Source organism: Phalacrocorax aristotelis, chromosome 2 (genome assembly GCF_949628215.1).
Source record: "Phalacrocorax aristotelis chromosome 2, bGulAri2.1, whole genome shotgun sequence".
In the NCBI taxonomy this organism is placed as follows: domain Eukaryota; kingdom Metazoa; phylum Chordata; class Aves; order Suliformes; family Phalacrocoracidae; genus Phalacrocorax; species Phalacrocorax aristotelis.
In genome coordinates, this window is record NC_134277.1 from 15661938 (window position 1) to 15681339 (window position 19402).

The following is a 19402-nucleotide window of genomic DNA, read 5'->3' on the forward strand; positions in this document are numbered from 1 at the left end:
CAAGTTAAGGATCCCTTAGCTCAGGTGTGTTTGTCCATCTAACTGATGTGTAACATAAAAGACCTTTAAAATAGATACGTAGGTATTTTTTTCTTTCCAGCAGTAGGATTTAAATCAAAAAAGTCATAAATCGAAGCTATATGTTAGCAAATCCTAGCAAATGAGAACCAAAGATAAATCACTGTGTAAATGAGAGAAAACCCATGTAATTTTCTTTAAGCAAGATGATAAAATAGTATAATTATGTTTTTCTAATCCTCTGGGCAAAATTTACAGGGTGATTTTTAGGAAAACAAAACCAAAACCTTTGAAAGTTATATTTCCTAAATGAGATGAAATTCAAAGTTAAAGAATACACGCTAACTTTACACTCCCTCCAATATAGGGACTTTTACCTTACTGGAGAACAGATATTTTAATTAATTTTTTTAAAAAAGCCAAGTCTTCGATAAGCTTTCTGATGTCATCTCTAAACAGTCCTGAGCCATGCTGAGAAAAATACCCAGAATTGAATTTTGTTATTAAGATGCCTATGTGAGTACAATGATGTTTTGTGTGACAGAGAAGAGAGTGCTATACTTTGAGCTTGCTTCTAAATTGACTCTTACGTTCAGTACCCGAGGGGATTGAAATGTTCTGTACTTGGCTGAAGCTAGTGAAATCCTCGTGTGCTGATACAGATCTGCAAATCAAGCACAAGGGACTATTTCAGATTAAAAAAGAAAAAAGAAATGAATAAGGATAAAAGAGTTATGAGACCTGTTTGAAAATTGCCTAGTGACAAATTCAAGTTGCTAAATAAGAAATGCTTTTTGTATCTTAAAAAAAAAAAAAAGAAAAAATCCTCAGAAGGATGAAAATCATAGTCTTTGAAAAGGTGAGGTGAATAATAATATATTCAGGAGCGTTACAGGGAAAATGTGAAGTGATTTATGCAGAATATTCTCCTTTCCTTTGTCTCAATATCAAGGGGAAACTATGTGACTCATCTATAATACATCTCTGCAGAAGTCTTTCAGATCTCTAAATGTAGAGGTGGAGGCATGTACGCTTGGTTTTCTGCAGGGGAAAAAAGCATGTGTCCCAATTTCATGTATCCATTGTCATTTCTTCGGCTTTTAAAAATCATGCAGGACTTAATGACTTTTTTTTTTAATGTCTGTATGCAGAATAAGCTAACTTGTCAGATTAAAGGAAAAAGTATTTAAAATTCTGTTGTTCTACATTAGTTACAAGCAGGTGAATTCAGTGTGGATCTATTTATAGGAGAGCTAATGGATGTGCCTAACTTGACCTACTTTAGACTACTCAACAGAAAAAACAAACACACTGTAGTTGTACCACTGCCATGTAATTTATTTTTTTCTTACCTTAAGAACAAAATAATGTCTTTGCTGTTGTGGTCTTCTAAACACATATGTATATTTAGAAGTATATATACATATTTGTTTAATTCCTGGATGCCTTAATAATGCTCCATGTTAGAAGTATATTGTGGGGCTTTTTTTCATTCCATAAACATCAACTTCTCTATATAAAATGAATGTTAGTTTTTGTTCTTTGCTGGCCCTGAAATCCCAGACCTGTATAACCTGGAATTGTTAGGAAGAACTGAAGTTCTTAAAGGAAACTAGACTTCATTTTCTAAAAAGCATTCCTGTTTTGAAATAATTCAAGTAAAGCATCTTCTACTAATGCAGGGGCAATTTTCTCTATAGGTATTATGTATGTTAACCAAGGTTGGAGGTGGTATGTAGATGCATATGTATGTATCAGTTAACATGATGAAAAGGAAAACAAATTATATATAAAGTCATCAACCACAACTGCGTTTGTTACACGGCAAGTGCCACAGTCATGTTGGCTAACCATGAGGGGATGTCCCTCTAATTGAGGTAATTCCCGCCTTGTTCAAGGTAAATGATAAAAGAACCTGCACAAAACCAGGCCTGGCCTTTGGGCTGAACTTTGCAAGGGCATTTGGTTATATGTGGACCTGTAATTGTAACCTTGCTTCAAATAAAGCTGATAACTATTTCCGTTAAAAATATTTCCCATGACTCTGACATCAAAGTATGACTTTGAATCTGTAAGTAGTATGAACCCTAATATTTGTTTTAGACTGGCAGATCCTGGTGGTCTGTATGTCAGTCTGTGATTCATATAGCAAGGATATAAAATTTCAGAGATTTGAACATGGAAATAGTCTGCAGATAAGACTTACTTAAAACAAACAAAGAGCATAGACTTCTCCCTGTGAAACAGATCTCTTTTGGATCCTGAGGAAGAACAGAAAGCAGAATAAAAACTGTAACTAGGCAGTCACACAAAATGAAACAATTTTCTTTTTAAGGTAACAATCAATTTGAGGTAATTTGATATAGTTCTACATGAGATAAGTACTCCTCTTTGTAATACTATGGACACATCTATGATTTGTTATTGATCAGATCTTAAGAAAGCTCTTTAGATGCTTTGGTTAATACTGAAAGTGTGGCAATCAATGCTTTATGTATTTCAGACATTTAGCACATGAGAGGTTAGTAACTTCTTGTTGCATCTAATCTTTTAGTTGACTTTCTATCATTGCATACCTTTTTAAAAACTCATTTTAGTGGATTCCCCAACAGGCGGCGCTGTTGGCACTGGGATGCCCTGTCCGGTCATGCCAAATCTTTTCTGGCTATTCCTGTTAGCTGTCATTGGTTTTGCTCATAGATTGCTCTGTAAGTGAACTGTCTCACAAATTCATTATGTGATGAAATGTCTTGAGTTTTGTAATCCTTCACATACTTTGCATCTAATAAAATGTTTTAAAAATATGTTATGGACTGCAAGCATTACCAGGTGATGAGAAAAGGAGGAGGTGAAGCTCATCTGGTATCTTTGAGCAGGAAGAGGTGTTTTGTTGCACAGCATCCTAAGCTGCTGCTGAGAGAGTTAAGATCCATTTTAATATTACTGCATCTTAAAGTGTCATATCCAAGTGTCTTGTCTTTATTTGTCTTTGCAGGCATGGAGCACTATCCCCAACATATTAATAGAGAAGCACTTTTAAGTGATTTTTGCCACTATTGTAAGTGTAGGAATTAAGAAAGGACCCAATGTTGTCTTCATCTTATGTCTCTCTTTGAATTAAGAAATAGATCATCAAGGTGTTATCATGTTCAGTTTGGCAACAACTTACCCATTTGTCAAAGAACAGAAATTTAGGGCACTGAATTATCTTTATTATAATATATTCTAATATGCTGTATTATGGTGATGCATACTGTTTGTGGACTTAAAGCTTTGCAGCATGGCTGACCATGAAATAGTTGTGCTACAATAACACTTTGAGTCTTCTTTAAAATGTCCCTTAAATAGGATTTGGTGGCAACAGCTACATATTTTTTTTTTATCCATTTGATATTTTCCATCTGTAGACAAATCTTGATGTATGATTTGTTAAGTTAGCTATCAGCTTACAGCATACCTCCTCCCTCTGCCTTCCACCGTGGACTCTCAGTAGTCCTGGAGGAGTCACTGAAATGGTCTGGAGTGGGCTGCCCTCAGCCTGGGGAAAACAAATGTTGTAGTTTTCACTCAAACAGGGAATACAGTCTATGAAATATGATTACGATACACATTGTCAAATGCTTGAGAATCAGCATTGCTTTAGACATTACTATGGTTTTCTTTCTCTATCAGTTCCCATTTTGTGCCATTTCCCTTATATGGGGTTGCTGAGTTCCTTAAGTATTTGCAATTTGTTTTTTTCTTCCCCCCCCCCCCCCCCCATATTCTTTCTGTGCTGGTAGGCATAGACCAGTGGGCTACATTAATTAACAAGTATGTTCGATCAACAACAAAAAAACCCTTCGAGTTTTAATGTATTTCATGCTGTTTGTTGGCAAGCTACCACAGTAAGGTCATGTCCGAGATTTTCTTTACTGTAAAGAAGCAGAACCAGCAAAATGTCTCAAGTTAAATTCCCTAGCAGGGAAACCTTTTGTCTAACCTACTGAAACTCTTAAAAGGCTCTTGTACTTTTTAGTGCTGTCTGCAGTGCCTACTGTAAAAAAGAATTAACTGCAGCATCATCTAGTAAAAAGCTTTTTTAGTGGAAGCTCCATTAAATGGCCAAGCAGTATTTGTGTTGTACTCCTGCCGTTAACCTGGCTAGCTGTGCAATAGAGGTGTGTGCCACCAAATTGTTATAGAAAGTCTGTGTGTGATTCAGTGACATATCACAGGTTGTTGAGCCCCTGAAGACTGCGGAATTCAGTAAAACTCTAAACTAATACATGCTGCAAAATAATTGAGATACATACAGGGCTTGCTCAGTTTTTATCAGTATTACAAGGCTTTTCATATATGGTTTAAGAAAAGTCATTAGGCATGAAAAAATGTAGTTAGTCAAAACTGCATGAAGTGTCATGTAGGCTTGTCAGAGGAAGGTTGTATCAAATTATATTCATTGGCTATCTGGTGTTCTGCTTTTTGGACAATAGGAAATCAAATATATCTCTTTTTAAATCTCTAAAAACATTTCCTTCCAAGGTGCTTCACAACAGATATAGTGCCATCATGAAGCCAACCAGTTTTAAGGCTCAGTTTGATCAGTTTATTAAATGGGAAATAAGAGATGATTGCCTGTGATAGCGGGGGATGAATTTGATATTCATCAGAGACCTGGGAAATCCCTTCCATTCTGCACTCCTCTGTGTCTGTATGATGCCTTTTCACTGATTTGACTGAGCAAGGGAAATTTCATTTTAGAGTAGTGAGGCATATAGAAACTGTATGAATATTGCCATTTCCAATTGTGGGATGACCATTCTGCACAAGGATGTGATTAACGTTGGGATCGCTGCAATGTAAGGAGACTATTAACTCATATATATGTGTGTAACATATATATAAAAGATTTAATATTTTTTGTGGGTTTTTTTCTTTAAGTGGATGATGATTTAAGGTAAGGTTTCTCCGCCCTCTCCCTCCCTGCAGGCACCAAGTGTAGGACTGATGTGGATTGCTCAAAGCTCTCCCCTAATTATTTGTGCATATATATGTGTTCAAGAGGGAGAAACCTTTTTTTTTTTAATTCAATAACTTTTGTTTTTTCCCCATGTGATCTTTGTAACTGCTCTTCAGATTTGATTGAAAATTGCCATTCTCTGGAGATTTGGCCAGTTAATCAAGAAGTGAGAACATTAGCACAAAAGCCTGATGCTGGTATATTTGTGCTAGTTAAGACACAGGGAAATAGGTCCCCTAGGAGCTGTTTCCTATCAAGTCTGATCATACGGAGAGAGAACCTACTTTATGTTGCAAGGACCAAACAAACATTTATAAAACACGGCTGCCAGGAGACTAATAGAAAATACGGTCTCCTCTTCCATAATCATTACAGAGAAGTGCAAGAGAATAAAAGAGGGAAGATGAAGGGAAGGGTATATTTTAATAATATAAGCATTATTTTTGTTGTGTCCCAGCTGGGGAAAAAAATACTGGTGTGCAGTCTTTCAGGAGCTTTTCATTCTTGATAATGTGTTCTCTCTACAGTAAAATCTAAAGTACCTGTTGGACATTATATACTGTTCCTTTCTGTTCGGTATTTCCAGTACTTTTCACTTGCTGTGCTGAAACTTAAAAAAATTAAATGCTAGAAAACAAACAAGCTTGAATTCATCTTCCAAAACACAGAGATTGTGTATTGACAGGCTTTTATTTGAAGTGGGGTGTATGTCTGATATATTTATATATATATTTATATATATTTACATTTATCACACACTGGTAGCTCTGCCTGCTTACCACGATGGTTGCAATTGCTTGCCTTTTCAAGACCCTGCTTTCTGTTGCTAATGATAGTAAAAATGCTGAAAGTGGTGTATAATGAGAACATCTACCCTGTGTGAAAACACTTTGCTGCAGACTAGTAAAAATACAAAACAGGTTTAGTTATGTTTTAAAAGATGGTTCCTTTGTATAGCTCTTGTGTACCCGTGTCAGCCCATCTTTCTGCTGAGGCCGAATCTCTTGTTCAGTTAACTTCACAACCCAGAAAAAAAATCTGTTTGTTTACAGTGCAAACAGATTTACTACAGTTTACAGCTAAGTTTCCCAGACTTTCTCTTTTCACTGAGTACGTTAGATCTTGGAGTGCTTGTGGATGCTTTCCCAGGTGAGGGCTCCGTGGTGGGGCTGAGCTGGCTGTGATGCTGACTTGTGTTTGCTGTGGGATGGGACCGGCTGTGGATGCTGAGCACTGGTACCCTGGCTGTCTTGGCTTTTCATAATCCCCCCCGGCACTCAGACAAGGTGGAGGATTAAGGTCTCTAAATTGAACGTAAGTTAACAGGAAACTCAGGGCAGGAAGAGGCATGTTTGGGAGAACGAGCCTGTAGTTGGTGTTGGAGGTGCAGGTAGAGACAGAAGAGGAATGAATTTAACACTGTGGGTTGCAGAAGTGAAAGAGGAAAACGTGCAGAAGGGAGGTCAGTGGTGAAGCCGTAGTACAGCTCTGTACACACATGCATAAACTTTACTTATGGCTTCCCTTTCTTCAATGTTAATTTGGATTTACTCAGTGTACAAGGTATTTACACATTTACATTTACACAAGAAGTGACCAGTCAGTTTTTTCTCTTGTGTTGGTCAGTGTAGCAGACCTTGCTGTAGAGTGTTAAAGTAATTTCAAAGCAGAGATACTCTCTTTCATACAACCTTTATCACTAAAATACCCAATCACTTTCTGAACAACAATGAAATAATTATTATATCCCTCTGAACTGAAAATAACTCTCCCCAAGCCAAACACTTTTACTCCCATTTTTTTGGTTGTTGGTAGAATGGAGACGTTGCTGTTGAATTTGAGAGACAGGATTAAGTGTTCAGAGAAGACGGATTTATACATAACCCTTACGTGCCTTGAGAGCCCATTTCCCATTGTGTCTGGCTGAAGTAGATTGTAATCGGCACTTTCTCAGTCCAGGCAGCTAGAAATCAAGACTGCGCAAATGAAGCATGTAGAAATTTAAGTGACTGCACAAACTTTATTCAGACTCCCTGGCTGTTGTTGATTTTTTATGCAGATAATAGTCAAAAGACAAGGGTATGTGAGGAAGTTCTGCTTATATTTTTGGGGAGTTCATTGGAAGCGTATTGGACAGCAGAGATGAGTGGGAAAGTGCTTCTTTGAAAGTGAAGTAGTGACTGGTAGTAATTTTGGATTAATCAGAGGCAGGAGCCAATATTTCAGTAATGAAAGATAAAATAGGAAAGATAAGATAGGGAAGGTGTGGCTGGATTTGAGCTTTGGAAATGACACAAGGTAGTATTTACTCAGAAATAATCTGAGAAGATGTAATTAAAGGGACTGTTTGGGTTCATATATATTGAAGAGGGTTCTGTTGGCAAGCATACACTAACATTTCTTAACTCTGAGGATTTTGTGATCCTAAGAGGTGATAGGGAAATTTTCTTCAAAAACACAAAACAAATCAGCAACTTCTCATATGTATTTCATTAATGCTGTGCAGGCAAACTTATAGGCAGAACTGCTAGCTCTAATAGTCTATTTTGATCAGTTAAGATAGTTTTTCGGTTTTTGAGTCATTAATTTTATTACAGAACTTAGAACAATAATGATTTATTTTTCTTAATAGAACAATGGCAATTTTTTTTTTTTTAATTTTTGCAAGAATCTGCTGCTGTGTATCTGTGAACAAACTTAACCCTTACAAGACACAGGAATTTTGTACAGATCCATTGAAAAGTAAGAATGACTTTCTGAAATCCCTAATTCTCTTAACCTAACTAAAACCAATTTTGGGAAGTTTCTGTTTTATGCCATTGTTCACAGTTGTCATATTTTTTAATCTCCATATTGGTAGCCTAAATACATGACAGATGGTATGGATGCTTTATGGAAAGTTACATCCATGTCTGGTGGCACAGTGAGGCTCGGGTGAGAAGCCCTGGCTTGGCTGAGTCTTCTCAGCAAAAGGGAATTGGGGAAATTTTATGCTGAACACATCAGGATGTGTAGTACATTGGAAGAGGTGCTTTAAATTTTCGTGAAATGGTCTTTTAATTACTCTTTTTCAATATTGGAAAAAAACATTATTCTGCCTTTAGTGGCTGTACATTAAAGCTGTGTCTTTTGATATAGCAGGAATTGGTGTTTTTATAGAAAGAAAAGAAACCTTACAAGTTTGGGAGTTTATTCAAATCAGTTATTTCTGAGAAATACCTACAATACTATCTGTCTGGGTTCTTGGAAACTTTCTTGCTCTTCTAAATGTCCTTTTCCTCATTTTACCTCATGATAGCACATCCAGGTGGAATTTGCCTTTCAGAAGAAAACTACTTTCCAAATAAAGAAATAATTGCTTGATGCAGAGATTTTCACAGCTAGTTACTTTTCTTAGTAAATCAGAATTTTAAGTCAAATCCCTCTGCAGGTGTCCAATTTTTCTCTCCGTTCACTTCAATGTAAATCAAAATCTGTGTTATTTTGAGAAGAAAGGAGAGCCTGATTACTGTAATATTAAAGATTTTTAAAAGGATACATTATACATCTGTTGATTACGGCAGTAGTGTTTTCGTTGGGGTTGCGATTCCTCCTCTAAGCACCTATTTACAGGCACATGCATGTTTTTGATACAGATCTGTGTGCTGTCCGGGAAAAGCCAGACACTGGTGTGTGGGAGCTGCTGTTTTTTAATTGATTGGATAACTGACAGTGAGTCTGGTTCCAAAACTCGCTGTGTTTATAATTCGTGGTACAAAAGGCACAAAAAGTAGATGTGATGGTGCCAGATAGCATCTGTTTTACACAGCTTTTGGTTTGCAGTTTCTGATGTGTTATATCCTAATATTAAAAGATAAGGTATAGACAGGAGGCAAGTAGAGTTGGCTGTTGCCTTCATCCTGGCTGTGCTCGGGGTCAGGCAGGGGGATGCTCCTTCCCTTGACAGAATAAACCTCTGGTCCACCAGGTGGGACAGAAAGAAAGAAAATGGGATGTGCAACAAGTGGAGAGGCTTAAGTGTGAGCTGACATTAGGACGCTCTCGGAACGAGTGCAAATACACTCTCAGGGATGGGAAGTGGCAGAAAGAAGGATTTTCACAAGGATTTAACTCGAGTCTTGTGCGGTGGGCTGTATCCCAGGAGGGCACTGAAAGTGGGTCTATCAAAAGCAACTCCAAAGGACTGCTGCGAAGACCAAGTGGGGCAAGGGGGATTTTGTTTACAGACTTACTTTAAACTAGTCAAGGGAAAAACTTGTGGGGCTGAAAGATGGTGAAGTGTAGGATCCAAGTGGTACTAAATGAACGATGCTTGCACTGTACCTACATAGATGTCTGCTAAAATGGCACAACATAAAGCCAAGACATTTATTTGTTAGCAGAGGCGTATCTACTAATAGGTGGATGTTATTTCAGTCTCTTCTTACATATGTATATACTTGTCATATGTTCAGTTGAAAAGACCACACATGGAAGATGGCCAAAAATATTGTATTAACCAAGTCACATTCATTTGTGATGACCTTTCATCATAGCTGATATTCAAAATCCTGTTTCATCAGCAACTCTGGTTTTAGACTTGCAGATAATAGCTTCAGTGCAATATGAATACATAGTTTTCTACAATCACCAGTGTCCCTAACTTCAAAACAAGAAACCCATGGCAACAGCAATCTGCAGGACACTGTATGCAACAAGGTGGAACGTTTCTTTTGAATGTGAAACAACTCCAAATGTTCTGATTTTCCTATGTCTGCCTTTTTGCACGTAACTTCAGAATTGTCATGAAGATTTGAATATTTATTTATTTTTAAACTTTATGCAGTGGTACATATAGAACTTCAGCTGAAATCAGTAAACATGGAGACGTAAACACTAGCTTACGTCATATTTATACATTATATGGATTATACCTGATATTGGGTTTATAAGCAAGTTTTACTATATGGAAAATATTTTGAGTTCTTATTTACATTCATAAAGCAGTTCTAGGCAGGTTCAAGATGCTGGTTAACCTTTGAAATGTATTACTTGGCTAGGGCTTAGGAGAGAGAGATGACGAAGTAGTGCGTATTAAAGCCTCTCAAAACACAGGATCATCAATCTTCAAGTAGCTTGGCTTCACGCAGTGTGCTGCTACCCAGGATGCACAAGGCATATATACAGCCCGTGGAAGCTTGGTGCATCCGGCCTCTTGGTTTTGCAGATTCTCAGTGGAAATGTCAATTGGACATTACCAACTGCTTCTGCCTGCCTTTAATATCTCTTAAATAATTTAATATGTTGTCTGACTCTTTGTGCTAAACTCATAACCTGTCACTTACTATTCTACTGACCTGATGGCTCTGGCACTAGAATCTAAGTTCAGGTTCGAAAGCTACTGTTCACACTTGTTAATATTTTCTGTTCGGTCACACTGGTAATTAAAAGCATAAGGTTTTAATGAGTAACACAGATATAAGAAAGGTTTTAGATCTTCTTACTGGTAGTCCTTGAATTACCTTCATCTAAATTTGAAAGTACAGCATTCACAACTTTGACATTAAAATTATACATTTGGTGAATAATGTATGTACTTTTTAGAAAGTCAAATTAAAAATAAAATCAATTGGTTAGCATTAGAGCCTCACGTAACTCTTTGATGTCAGCCTTTTCTGGCATGCTATTAATAAAGGCCTGTGATAAAATGTTTAAAAAGGTCTTGGTACTTTACGGAGTTATACAAGCTGCATTTTCTTATACTGTTTTTAACTCTTTGCAAATGAGCCCCAGTGAGCTGTGTTGTATGTTCAGTCGAGTCCCCAGTAACCCGCCCAGAGAGCTTGGAAGGAGTTTGCCCAATCACTGCTGACCGTCAGCTGATTTTGTGCTTTTACTTGTTTACCTTTTAAAAACAAAATGCTGGTTTTGATAGCTTCTGTACCATTGCTTTTGTAACTGTAGTAAAATTATGATCTAAAACTGACTAAACTATAAATACCATTAAAAAACACATAAAGTGACCAAAATCAATTTGCAACAGAAGAGATTTTTGTAGTCGTGGAGGCACACATTTCCGCTGCACGTGCGGTAACCCCAATAATCTGAAAATTTTAAAATGGCGTTATTAAAATAAGTTAACCTATTAAACCTAAGTTTAAGTGATTTTTGTGTTTTTAATATCTAGGATGAAGATCGAACAGAGGAGGACAACAGCAGAGTTGAGCCTGTTGGACATGCAGACACTGGTTTGGAGAACGCTACCAATTTTTCCCTGGAGTAAGTCATGGCAGAACACATTGTTTTAAGGATGAGTCTTGAGACTGAACATAGACTAGCAAAAAACTCAGAATAATGTGAGTGATACTACTCTAAAGAAAGTGGGGCAGTCTCTTCTACGTCATATGTCATTTTGGTTTTAAACAATTTGCTTCATAGACCTTTTTAAAGCAGATTTTAAACAGTTTAAAAAACCTGTGTTAAAGATGAGCATTGGAAACTTGACATTTGTAAGTGCTGATGCTACAGTAGATTTTCTGCCTCAAAGATGATGTTTATTTGATGGAACTCTGAAAACTTGACAGAAGGAATAGGGTCAGTGCTAGCACAAATAGATCAACAGGTAAGAATTTCAAAGGGGAAAATCTTAATTCTGGTCACCAGTACACAGTCTACTGGGAAGATGTGCATGGTGGTCCCATAAGCTGTGTGGTCAAAAACCTCATACTTTATGAATTGATCAAAACTGATGTTGTTTAGGATGGGGAAGCTCCTCCTAATTTAAAATATATATATGTCAGTAAAGGACATTTTATTTCATTACGAGATACAGAAGCTTGACATTTTGCATTTCATTGCAAAGAGCTGATCCATACCGCACTATGGAATGAATGACAAAATATCCATTCCACCCTTAAATTAAACCTTTAAAATTGATTAAACTTACATTTTAAATAAAAATAAATCCTCTGCTCCTATTATTTCTGAATTAAAATATGAATTAGGTGCAGAGGGTTTGAATGTTAGATAAAGATCATGGTGACATCTGTTGGGTAATACATGCTGAGTTTTACTCCATTCCATTTATAAAACCTGTTACATTGTAAATTCCAAATGCTGTTTGCTAAACAGAATTTGCAGAACTCCTGTCAAATTTAATGTCTTTTGGTGCTGCTTTTAAGTAACTTCTTGACTTTTCATCATATGCTACTTTTTTCTTTCCTTTTCGATATCATACTTCTTTGTATGTTTGTTTGAAGTAGTTGGCCCAAACTTCTGAGAAAATCAGGAAACAATATTGAAACAATCTCTCTTAGGAAGGGATCATTTCCTTGTCTTTTCTGTTTTACAGAGTTTAACATTTGAATCTGTGATGGATTTTTTTTGAAGAAAAAGTATAAGAATAAGTGCCTAGACCATAAGTGTGTATTTTGGAAAAAGGAAGGTTACTGACTCAAGCAGTAGAACAAGTTAAACAGTGTAGGCTGGGTATGGAAACTGACATTTTTTTGTTTTATTTAAAGCTGTGTTTCCACTTACGTCAGTGCCAGGTGAATCACACTTATTTGCACGTGTTCTCTTCCTCAGCCCTCAATTTTCTTTTACGCTAATAGGAAAGTCAGAAGAAGGTTGGTCAGAGGGGGCCATAGACATACAAATAGCAACAAATGCCTTTTAGAGTACCTTTTGGAGGTGAAAGGCGTTGCTTGCTTCCTGTGAGATGCTTTGCACACAGGTTAATGAAAACTTAGCCTTAATGTACAGTGAGAAAGAGATGAAGTTAGCCAATACAGAAACCGGGACAGGGAACATTACCAAATGCTGTAATGCTCTCAGACATTGGTCAAGGTCTGAAGAATAACACATTTTTGGCTGATGTCTCTCAGCAATCCTGTTGTTGCAATACATTCTTGAGCTAAACGGGGGCAACAGTGATAGAGACCTTCCATTTGTGGTGTTTAAAAAACGAGTTAAAAAAATTAAACGTGAATCAAGGCATACAACAAATGTATTTTTTTAATGTTGTTAGGTTTTAATGTTGTTGGTTGGTGTTAAGGCTACCTTAAAAATATATTAACAAAATGTAATGTAGAAGAAATATAAACCAAACTGTAATGCAGCATTTTTGTTGGCTTCCTACGAAGACGTGGTCTGCTTATTCTCAGAATCCAGATTAAGCACTGCAAGCTTTCGTGATGGGCCACCATATGATCAAGAGCTTATTGAAGGAAGTAGAAAATCTTTTACTGCTATCACAGGGCATTGATCTTGCTCTTTGCTCCATTTCTAGATTAAATTTGATTTGTACGCTTATGAGAAGCAAGCTTCTCAAAGGTCTGTGTATCTATATGTCGTGCCAGGAAATATGGAAAAAGTATGTAATACTAGAGAGAGGCATAAGCGACAAATTTAGATCATGGCTTTCATTCAGATCTCTCACTTTCAGATTTACTGAGAAGTTTGGCCTTAATATATTATTTTCTCATTTGGGTATTTATAACTCTTTATGGTTTGTGGGCTATATTTCACCTTTCCAGATGTGGGCATGTTACAAATGCATCAGTAGATTCGGTACAAATCTATTTCTAGAATTTTTGCATGTGTCTTCCTGAACCTGTACTTCCCTTTTTCACTTTTCCCCTCTCCAGCAAAAAGCGTAATTGAAAACTAGATGCATAGTTGCTCCAGGAGGACAGCTGGTTGGTTCTGAATGTTGTAGTTAAAGCTTACTTTGTAAACTTTGCCTACTAAGGAGCTAGAGATACAGCAATCTTCCAGTAAAAGATTACAATAAAACAAATTAAAGTGTTCTAAAACCGGAAGAGTTTAATCAACTAAAAATTCAATAATTCTCATTTGATTAAGGGGGAGTTATGTAAAAGCTAGTGTTAAGGCCTATAGTCGGCTCTCCCTATGATAAAAAAAGAAGCATGCTTGTGCTATGATCAGGTTTTAGGCTTTTGAGGAAAAAATGTGTGTGATATTTAAGGTATTTCTGCTTGGCAGTCAAAACAATTTACTTAAATTTAACTTCAGAATAAGGGAGAAATAAAACCAGTATGCATGCATTGATGATACCTATTTTTACACAGCAAACTAAGTTTACAAAAAATATCTTTAATTTTTGTTTGTTTTATTAATTTAACTGTTTTTGATGGTTGATCTCCTTTCATGCCATCAGATTAATCTTCAGGTATGTAGCATTCAACAATGCTTTCATCACCATGACTTCTTGATTTCTGAAATGGTTTTGTTTTTCTGTGTATGTTTGTGTGGGGTTTTTTGGTTCCTTCACGGTACATGTTCATATTCCCTCATTCGTCATTGTCTCACAGTGATATGGTAAAGCTCGTAGAAGTCTCCAACGACGGTGGGCCTTTGGGAATCCATGTAGTGCCTTTCAGTGCCCGAGGCGGAAGGTAACGTATTGTGTAGGATTTTAATTGAATCATAACTTGCTGTGTTTTATCTTAGTTGTGTTAATTTTTGTATTGTGTGCCTTGCCTTCTGTAGAATATTGTGTGTTTTTCAAAAGGCAGTGTCACTGATTAGGAAAGGAAGAAATGCAAGTTTACTGACTCTGTACTTGGAATGGACTTTATAATGGAAAGGCACTGCTTAAAATGAGTTAGAACTGCGGGGTTTTAATAGCGGTTCTGTTACGATCTCATGGGAAATTGATTGATAAGGATGTTTCCTTTTGGACTCTTAAAAATTATAATCTGCTGCTTTAATTCAGGTGGACGTTTATGCAACATTTCCTTGCGGACTGTTTAAAGCCACAAGTTCCCAAATTACAGCAGGAGTCTAAACCAGAGGTGTCCTACGCCTACATTTGATAAGAGTGGAAGAGTAAATAGTCATCACACTTCCGATATTTAGGGTTCTCCCATCTGTTGGGGTTAAAATGAAGTAGCAAAACCCATTGAAACATTCTGGTTTTGGGGAAGGTGAACCTGTTTTAGTTATGACAAGCTGGAACTCCTGAAGTTGGAATGATTAAAAAAAAAAAAAAAGTAAAGAAAGTAATTGACATTAAAGATATCAGTTGGGAGATTTTATTAGCAAACAGATGCATCATCTCTAATGCTTACTTTGCTAAAACAGAGTTTTAGCATTTAGGTTCATTAACATAGTCTGAGGAAAAATAGCTTAACTTTTGTAGTAATTAGTGGTGGATTTGAAGCTTTTAAGTATGTTGAAAAAAAAGATAATTCTTCAGCGATATAAGCAAATTTTATTTTGGTAATGCATGTTCTAAGTATACCCTGTATTTTCCATCTTCAAGGAAAATAGGAACAAATACATTTTTTAAAAAGTAATCGTTGATTACAAATGAATGGGTATTATGTTCTCACATGTCTGTCACCACAGTAGCCATTTCAGTTTAGTAATTAAGAGCAAAACTAACTTGCTATATATATCTCTCTTGAAAATTCATACAAACCTATTTTCAGAGATAATGTGTTTTTCCTTCTATACCAACTACCTTCACAAGACTTTAAACACAGCATAAGAGCTTTATTTGCAGTTGTTACTTTAAACCCAATGCTTTCATTGCCATACTGACTGTATTATGAGAAAATGTAACTGTTTTGAATTTAAGGCTACTTTTTCTGAGGACTACAAGTATTAAGAACAAACTTCCATAATATCGTAAATTCTTCTATTCATGATCTGAAATTTAGTAAATTCAGTGTGAGGATAGAAGGGGCATGAATGAATGGTACTTCAAACATAAGCTCACAAGTAAATCCCCTAAAGTTGGAAATGGCTGAAATGTTCACACAGTTATCTGGGATTTAGACAGTGAGAGGCCAAGAGAAAGACCGGTTTAAGAATGTTGGCTGCCTACTAAGTACTTGTTTAATAAAATTGATGTTAGAAATATATGTTTTGACATTCTGAATAAGAATTTTAACTCAAGTAAAATTGACTTCCAGGCTGTTAATGTGGTTGTCAAGTCTAAGGCAAAGCTTAAACTGCTTATACATAATGATAGCATGCAAAATGAAAAAGCCGTAAACACAGAAATAAAATATCTCACCTTTTTTAAGGATGCTGGCTATGTCAAGAGCTATGAAGGACTTTTAACTCTTTTTTTTTTTTTTGTCCTGAGTTTGGGATCATAAGATAAAGTTTTATTACAGGAAAGCCAATCGTGAATATAGATGTTTAGAATCAAGACATACTTGAATATCAAATTCTGTTACAAGGGAAATAATTTTTATGTTAAAATTTGTGTACTACTTCCTCATAGTACTAAAATTCCCCTCACTGAAAAACGGATGGAATGTGTAATTGCTGTCCAAGTTCTTCTGAGCCCCCCAAAAGTAATCTGCTGGAGAGGGGAAATACTTGGGTCCATGTCTTGGTAGTGTGGAGGAGCGGAGTTGGAGAGGACCATGGATATTTCCAAAACATTTCTCCCATCCTCTGTGTGTTGTAGTGGAAGAAAAGTAGAGCTGATTGCTTGGTGTTGATTATAAGCCCTCATGTTGTACTGCGGCTTTACTGTCAGCTGTGCCAACGCCTCTACCTGCTTTCAGTGAGGACAAAGACATTTTCTCCAGCTGCCTGCAGCTCACTGTGGGCAGGGAAAGGAGTGCACTCAGCTTCGGTTTTGGATCAGTTGGTGGGGTTTATTTTGGTGGGGTGTGGTTTTCTTTTTTTTCTTCTGGTCCCCCAGCACTTTTGAGCGGATAAGATACATTTGGTTCTCCTTTTGCTAGACTCAGAGGGAGAGCAGATGCTTGGCAGGGATCCTCTTCTGCCTACTTGTTTCTCACTCTAGCACATGGCTGCTCTTTGTTCCTCCTCTGGCCGCAAAGCATAATCCTCCATGCTACACTGAACGAACTAACTTGAGCAGGGGGATCTGCTCAGCAGAAACCTAAATATACAAAACCAAACACGGGATTCAGTAAAGACTTTGAGGGATGTCCGGAAGGAGAAGATCTGATATATCATATAGCTTAGTCCATCGGCCCACCATTGTTTTATATTTGCATGGTGTTCGGTTCCAGTTATGCTGTGTTTTCAATTATTTTTCTTCCAGTTCCTTTCTTTTGCTTTTGAAAGTTACACAATAGGCAGTGTTTATTAAATCAATAATTTTAGAAAGTGGAAAAGTGTAAAAACATACTAATGCAATTCTCCCATTTTCCCCTATGCAATAAGCAGGGGCCTTCTCCCATGAAAAAATCCTCGCCTCCCTCAAAGCAAAAATCCCAAACCTCTAAAAATCACATGCCATAGCTATCTGCTTTATTTATATTGAGGAAATATTTGACTTCTCATGGTCTTTTGAGGGTTTGGGTTTGGAGTAAGAATCTGTCTTCAATATTGGCTTTTGATCTTGAACAAAATCAGTGAAGATCTCTGATTCATCTATATAGATGCTACTAATTATTTCTGTTCCTAGTAAAATGGAGTACAGACATGGTCAAAGTTTCTTCTATGGATACGTTTCCTTATTATCCTTCTGTTTTACCGCTAGAGTTTATCAGCCCTTTATTGGCCTTTTTGATCATGTGCTTTGCATAACAGAGTTTGTTCACCTTATCAAAAGGGGAGGGGTATACCTATTCATCACCTTATGGTTCTGAAATTTCTCAAGATAAAAGTTTTGTTTGCAAAACCTGCTTACACATTTTTGCAATGGCATAAATGTAGTGCTAAACAGAATACGACACCTGAAAATGAATGCAGAAAGAAGGACGGAATAGAAAGTGAAAAGGAAAGTGTTTAGGTAGGAGTAGTGCAAAGAGGAAATGAATGAGAGGAAAGCATAAAAGGAAAGAAAATTCTGAATCTGTGCAAAATTGCCATTAGCACCAATCGCTGCTTCTTATTAGGTGCTCAGAGAGGTGAGCAACCACTCAGTCCCTTTAGAATAGCATTTGAGCTATCCTGGCTGATGGGGGACTTTTTGTTGATGCATAAATGGGGCTGCATCGAGTTCTCCTCTGCAAGCTTAATAGTAATTATAGCATAATTTACTGTTATATGGTCTCTTATAAGAGTTTTCGAAATCTTCTCAAGCTCTCTACCCTAGCTGCTCTTCGGAAATCCTGCCATGTCTGTCTTTGGAAGGAGATTCAAATGACACAAGGAATATATGAGTTAACAGCAGAAATCGCTGTGAATAATGATATGGAAGTTATAGTCCCATAGTCCCAAGACTACTGTGAAGTCTACTTAGTAGAACAGAAAAGGACTTGGATATTAATCTGAAAACCCTATAAAGAAAATCCATTAATAAGTATCAGAGACGTTACTTTGATGCTGACCAATATGTAGGGCTCTGCCAGCTGTTTCTTCTATTGAAGCATACCACAAAATCCATGATAAACCATGTGGCTAAAACCTGGCAACTAAAAATATTTAATCTGTTGTTTTATGTTACATATCCTAAATGTCTTAAAACTATTAAGGAAATCTTGGAAGAATGTGGGGGAAAAAGCAATTGAATTTTATTTCTTTTTGTTAGTTTAAATGACAAATTCAACATATTTTCTTAAAAAATTTGAAAACCTCAAGTGACGGTAGGCGTTGATGTGTACACAGTCCCCATACTAGAAAATTGTTTCTAATTTTTTGTTCTGTATTTCTTTGATTTTTTTTTTTTTTTTGCTTTTGGTGTAAGTGCCCTTCATTTTCCAGAGTTCATAAATCACTTAATATTTCACTGTAAAAGTTTTAGTCTTTTACTCCAGATACAAAGAAAACTAAAAGTAATATCTAATGGCCATTGTCTATGCTGAGAGTCCTTAATATCCTCTTCAAGGTGCCTCTCTAATGATCGTATTCTGTTTGATCATCTAGGAGCTATGTGTTATCTGCACCTCCATTTATTCCTCTCCTGCACTGCCAGCTTTTTAAGTCTCAAAGGTAGCCATGGTTTTCAAAAACATATGCATTGGGAAAAGATTCCCTGTGGTGTGAATGTACGATTCCCTCACTCTTTTAGCTGAATTCAAGGCTTTCTCTGTCTGTTCTCAGCCTTTAAAAAGTTACATAAACTTAATCTGAAGTATTATTCAAGCTAAAAAGCTGAGGAGTAGTTACCAAAGATTGGAAATTGGTTCCGGACTTCAGGCGTGAAAGCTGATAAAGTTGTTTTAATGCCTCCACAGTAGTGCTGTGACGTCAATGACAGCAAAGGAGTTTATGTCCAATTTAGCATTGATCAGCCACGATAATTTAACTCACGCAAGCTGATTTGCCTACGCTGACCTCTGAATCTCAGGAAATTTATACCGTGTTTATGTTCCTGTAGAACTTCTCAGAGATCTTTCATTGTATGAAACCACTACCCATCAGTTTTTCAATCAATCCTTATTCTTGCCCCTTAATCTAGTTTTAGCCTTTTCATGTTAGTGACTTTACATAAACATCCAA

The 19402-nt window shown here is 36.7% G+C and overlaps 1 protein-coding gene across 22 annotated transcripts in view; it reads left to right on the forward strand.

The window, feature by feature from the left end:
• The window catches only part of PARD3 (par-3 family cell polarity regulator), a 464268-nt gene that overhangs the window by 228132 nt on the left and 216734 nt on the right, over window positions 1-19402 (forward strand). For all 22 annotated transcript variants that reach the window (XM_075082466.1, XM_075082475.1, XM_075082472.1 and 19 more), the window contains 2 exons: window positions 11187-11278; window positions 14335-14418. In XM_075082466.1, the coding sequence (XP_074938567.1) occupies window positions 11187-11278; window positions 14335-14418 (176 nt within the window). The remainder of the gene's footprint in view (window positions 1-11186; window positions 11279-14334; window positions 14419-19402) is intronic.